Raw genomic sequence first — 6,192 nt, 5'->3', positions numbered from 1 at the left:
ACCTATGCTGTTTTCATCTGATGGTTTGTGTGGATTTATTTACTCATCTAACCTACACGCTATATTGAATAAAGGTTTTGCAGTAATTTCCCTCATTTTAAAGTCGAAAGCTGTGGGAATGAGTAATGCGATGTACGCGCAATCCCGCAACGAAATTCAGGATCTGATTAAACATAATTCTATTATACAGAGACTTGTGAAATAGATTTTCATGACTTTTCAAAAACTTTTTGAGTTTATTTATTTTTACAAAACTTTCTAGGCCTGGAAATTGCTGTTCAATGACTTTTCCAGGTTTTTCATGACCGTACGAACCCTAATGTGATGATCGGGTGCGGTTATCTAAATCAGACAAAAATACAGGTGCGGGCAGTTGGCGGGTGGATAGTTTATTTGAAGCTGCGGATTCGGGTGAAGTTTTAGCTCATCCGCGCATCACTAATATCTATGGTGTAGACAGCATCACTGATTATAATGAGTTCTATAGTATTTTGTCACGCCACTCGCGCCCGGTGTAGACACGGTGTAACATTGGTTATTGGTTTTGCTTTGTTTCACAGAACTAATCGTTGCCTGGGTTGCGTACGTATGTGTGGGGCAGAGCTATCAAAATAGGGGCGAGACCATTTTGGGGTAGGGACATGTTTGTTTTGGTGATTTTAAATGTCAACATTGGGTACCAGAAATCGCTTACCCCACCTTTATATTATTTTTACATCTTTTGTTTTAGTATTATTTTTTAATAAACACTACAGATTAAGTATTGAATGACTCAAAAGTTATTTCAAACATTATTTTTAAACAACTGGCAATTTCAATGCACTGTTTTGTATTTTTTTTTTCCAAACAATAATTCCTTGAAAGTTCTAAAGCAAGTCATTCAGATGTTGTTTGGTTACTGTATCAATGCTGATTATTCAAACCCACTCATTTGACATACTGCTTTTTCCATATGTGTAGCAGGAAAGTATGTATATTTAGACACATTGACTGTCTGTAGTAGTTGCAAAAAAAAGGCTTGCAGATGTTTTGATAATGTATGAAGGTGGGAAAATGAAACACAAATGAATGGAAGTATGCTCACTGTCTGTCTAATTTCACACAATTACATGAGTGTTAAAGAGCATTGCATTAGCATAAACTTAATCTGCTAGCTTTCGCACTGCAAGATCAATCCTTTTTAATTTGACTGTCTGTTTGATCTGGGCTTCTGCTGAAGGCAGGTTCTAAGCCATGCAAGCACTTGCTACAGCAAGCAGTTTTATGGCTTCTAGTAAATACTGTGTAATTCAATAGCTTGAATAGCATAAAGCCTGAACTCACAGACATGCTGTTGAGCTCCAGATGTTAAGGGGCAATAATAACATTGCCTATAACAGCAAACGCTGGATGTCTTCTTTTAGTCAGGGATGTGTCTTCATTACAATAACTTTATAAGGTCTTTAAATAACCCTTGAATGAACGCAAGTCACAATAGCAAAACTATAAAATAAAATAAAATGGCACTTGTAAGATTTTCAAGATATAAGAGATAAGTTGCATTTTCCTTTTCAGTTGAAAACGTAAGAGGCTTCTATTATTTATATTGAATGAAACATTGTTCATGTCTTTTTTCCACAAAACTAAACACTTAATTTTGTGTGACGGTATAAAATGATTCAGTGTGTTTCTAAAGAATAAAGAACTGTTGTGCTTAGTTCCTATATCTAGTCTAAAAACAAATTTGAAAAAAAAAATCAAAATGACAATTTTGTACCTCTTTTATCAAATGAAAAAGACAGGATTATACTGCATACATAGATAAATATACAATTCCCCCTTTAAAATAATCACATTTTGTTGCATTGCAGCCTGAAATGAAGACGGACAGTTTTTGTTTTATCCAGCTGGATTCAGTATCCCTTTAGTCTGTTGGGATATGCCTCTACTAACTTTGCACATCTAGACTTTGCAATATTTGTCCACTCTTCTCTGCAGAACTGCTTAAATTCAGGTAAATTTGATGGTGAGCGTTTGTGGACTGCAATCTTCCACAGATTTTCAGTGGGGTTTAAGTCTGGGCTCTGACTAGGCCATGCAAGGACATTCACCTTTTTCTCCTTCAACCACTGTGTGCTCAGTTTTGCTGTCTGCTTTGGGTCATTGTCATGTTGGAAGGTAAACCTTCTTCCCATTGACAACTTTCTGGCAGAGGACAGCAGATTTTCTTCAATTATTTGATGGTATTTTGCTCCATCTACTTTTCCTTCTATCCTGATAAGTGCTCCAGTCCCTGCTGCAGAGAAACACCCAGAACAGGATATTAGCACCTCCATGCTTTACTGGAGGAATGCTGTTATTTGGATGGCGAGCTGTATTGGATTTCTGCTAGACATATTGTTTGGTGTTTGGCCAAATAATTAAATTTTAGTCTCATCTGCCTCAGAACCTTCAAGGTACATTTTGGCAAAGCTCAGTCGTGACTGCATGTGGCCTTTCTTGAGGAGTGGTTTTCTTCTTGCAACCCTCCCATACAAGCTACATTTCTGCCATACAAAAGCAAAAGGCCTTATCTTTGTTTTTGGTCGAAAATGAGTTATTGATATTTTTGGGACATTCAAGACCTCCTTTACCGTGTCCATAAGTATCTTGAGTCAATTTCATTGTTTTTTTTGAGAAAATAATGGTTGTCTTAACAGTATCTTAGAAAAGCCCAGGAGAAACCAAGGCAGAACATCGTATAACACCAGTTACCGCTCTTTGCCTTTGTTTTGGAATGCTCAAATTGAGTTACGGTACTCTGCCTTTGTTTAGCTGTGCGTCAATATGAAGTTACAGTGCCAGCCTGGAGTTATACTGTATTCTGCCTTTGTTTTACAGTCCATTAAAGTCTGCCATGTTTAAATTATGATGTAATCTGTGTACTTTCATACACCTGCTACTGAACCACTTCATTAGACAAACTAATTAGATAGATCGTGATCTACCAAACTGTTCCATATAACAAAGCACTGTAAACAAGCAAAGACTAGATAACTTGGCATCAATAGGTAATCGCAAATAATCTTTAGAGATTATTTATTTATTTTCTTTGGTCTTTTTATAATGCAGATTATTCCCTCAGTGCCAGCCTGTCAGTCTGGTGCTGCCCACTTCTACAGTAGTTGTGCGTTGCAGGTTACGCTATTTTCAGTAAATTTAATGTAAGCAATTAGGCTACGTCTTGCATCCTTTTACGTTAGTGAACATTGTAAATAAATTGGTTGCAAAACGGTATCCACTCAAATGTTTAACTTTTTTTCTGGTTGTTACGGTCAGAAAAAATTATTAATACAGTCACAATACTATATGTTATAGCCTATGAGATAGCCCATGATCACTAGATTTTATACAGGTGTTACTATAATTATTTTGTAAATGGTGATCAGCAACCAAATATTGATAATGTGGAAGTTACTGCCTTTTGCCTTGGCGTGTTAATCTAATTGCCAGATTTCCAGTGTCCTACCTATAATTAATTTGGCAGGACAATTAAAATCTTTCAAGTCATTTTTCTCAGTTCCACACTCTAGCGAGTTAAGGACTTTTGTCTTTGTAGGGCAGATTTGTGATATTGTTGTCACATGCACACAATGACCACTCTTTGTCATAAATTCCTGCAACTGCTTTAGAGTTTCCTCCTGACTCCTTCATCCAGTTTGCAGCGATGAACAGAAAGCAAGTCATTCAGATGGAGCACAAACCCAGTCATACACTTCAGAAATCACAGGAATAAATTACATTTTAAAATATATTCAAATAGAAAACAGGTATAATTGTACAGTATTGTACTGTATTTTGAACAAATAAATGCAGCCTTGATAAGTGGAGACTTCTTTCATAAACATAAAAATTTTTTTTTAATAAATTTGTTTGTGGTGGTGGGGCTTTATATTGGTCAACGTGGCCTCATAGTACAGAGAGAAACTGAGTAAACCATTCTGAAGGTTAAATTGGATTTTTTCCCCTCTATGTTGTCAGTTCTGTTGGAAAGATAGCACTTACAGTGGGGAAAAAAAGTATTTAGTCAGCCACCAATTGTGCAAGTTCTCCCACTTAAAAAGATGAGAGAGGCCTGTAAATTTCATCATAGGTATACCTCAACTATGAGAGACAAAATGAGAAAAAAAAATCCAGAAAATCACATTGTAGGATTTTTAAAGAATTTATTTGCAAATTATGGTGGAAAATAAGTATTTGGTCAATAACAAAATTTAATCTCAATACTTTGTTATATACCCTTTGTTGGCAATGACAGAGGTCAAACGTTTGCTGTAAGTCTTCACAAGGTTTTCACACACAGTTGCTGGTATTTTGGCCCATTCCTCCATGCAGATCTACTCTAGAGCAGTAATGTTTTGGGGCTATATATATACACACACACACACATAGTGCTTAACAAATATATTACACCACCACCCAACATAAGGTTTGTGCCACAGCTGCCATAAGAAAGTGAACCTGAAATGAGAAAGGTCTGCAAGAGCCAGACTCATTTGTCGCAGAATGAGGACCAAACAACTGCACATCTGTGACTTCTGAGAATGCCTTGGTGAATTATATAACACAGGATGGAAGTAAAAGCACCAAGTACTGGGAAGGGACTTGGAGCTACTGCTCTAGAGAAATCCATTCAATTACTGATCAGGAACTACTAAGGGTGAAAATATATAGAGTTTAGTCATGAATCGGATGTCGCTGCTTCTCACTACCTGAGTAAGGGCGAATGTAAAGTGAATTTTCAATTCATTTTTAACATCCACACTCAAACCTCATCATATGACTTCAAATGACTCAAAATACAGAGTCATGGATTACTTTTACAATACTTTTATGGTGCTCCTTTGTCTCAATTTAATGGTCTTCCTGAATATAAGCATTCATTTTTTTATCATTATTATTATTATTTCCATCAAGTTTAGGCTGTTGATGCAAATGTGATTGGAAGTATCAGACGCTTACCAGAAAGACCAGCCGTAGTCCCATGTGTGAGGCCTCCAGTCCTCTGGTCCCAAACTGACTGTGATCTGGAAAACTTGTGTGTACATCATATGAGCCACCATTCCCAGAAGACCTGTTGAGGAATCCACACACGCAATTGGTAATGTCTCATACCGTTGTTGCTCATTGGATAGAAATTATTTTGTCATTATTTACTCATCCTCATGTCGTTCCAAACCTGTATGACTTACTTTTTACTGGGGAACATAGCACAGCTGTCAACTTCTGAGACTTCCCATTCCTGACTCAATGATCCAGTATGGAAAAGAACTATGTGAACATTTAAAAAAAAATACCCTTTTGTGTTCCACAGAAAAACAGCATGCATTTGGAATGAGGGTGAGTAAATTAGGACCAGTTTATGGACGTGTTTGTATATTTCTGGAACTGTGTACACAATTCACGTCATTGAGATGATATAAGCACTTACAATACAGATTTACAGATTTTCTGATCCTTTGGATTACAAGACAAAATCCCTGCATTATGTGCAGGTAGAACCTGCTCCCAATCACAAACATTAGGATCAGTGTGCCCGGTGTATCTAGTGTCAAGGGCTCAAAAACACCACTGTTGAGGGATGAATAAGGTGCAGTAACTGTAAATCCTCACTTGCATAACATTTGCTTTTTTATTGTTACTTTAAATACAACTAGTTACTCTACTGACAAATATATCACTCTGTTAAATAATTATTAATACTTTAAACATACTTTACAAAGTTTGCATCAAGTGAAGTACTTGAAAGGCACCAAATAAAAGGGGGGGGGGCATACATTCAGAGTTAAAGGCTATATTGAGAGAGAAATTATGCAGAAATAAGGATAATGTTACTTTTTATAAGACAATGTTTATGTACTTAAGGCACATCATTTGTTGTTGGAAATAGTAATGTAGCAGATGCCTTAATCAAAACTGATCTACAGAAAATGTAACCCTGGAGCTTTCTTTGCTGAAAGGCACATACATGGCTTATGACTCAGTCTTGATTATTATTGACTAATTTGATTATGAATACATATTATATGGTAGACATATTTGAGCTCATATTGAGGCATTTGACTTGGTGCACAGTGTGTGATGTTGTTGAGATCTCTAATCTAAACATTTTAGGAGACAAATGTGAGAGATCCAGAGCCTCTAGTTAAGGAGAAATATCTGAGCACAGTGTGT

The 6,192-nt window shown here is 36.4% G+C and overlaps 1 protein-coding gene across 1 annotated transcript in view; it reads right to left on the bottom strand.

The window, feature by feature from the left end:
• Positions 1-4,976: 4,976 nt before the first annotated feature.
• The window catches only part of LOC107568164 (germ cell-specific gene 1-like protein), a 33,039-nt gene continuing 31,823 nt past the window's right edge, over positions 4,977-6,192 (bottom strand). The window contains exon 4 of the mRNA XM_016254075.1: positions 4,977-5,092. Within this exon, the coding sequence (XP_016109561.1) occupies positions 4,977-5,092 (116 nt within the window). The remainder of the gene's footprint in view (positions 5,093-6,192) is intronic.

The sequence above is a fragment of the Sinocyclocheilus grahami genome, unplaced genomic scaffold, assembly GCF_001515645.1.
Source record: "Sinocyclocheilus grahami isolate Dianchi unplaced genomic scaffold, SAMN03320097.WGS_v1.1 scaffold1223.1, whole genome shotgun sequence".
NCBI classification, from domain to species: domain Eukaryota; kingdom Metazoa; phylum Chordata; class Actinopteri; order Cypriniformes; family Cyprinidae; genus Sinocyclocheilus; species Sinocyclocheilus grahami.
The sequence above is the reverse complement of the archived record's forward strand: the minus strand, read 5'-3'. Positions and strand labels throughout refer to the sequence as shown.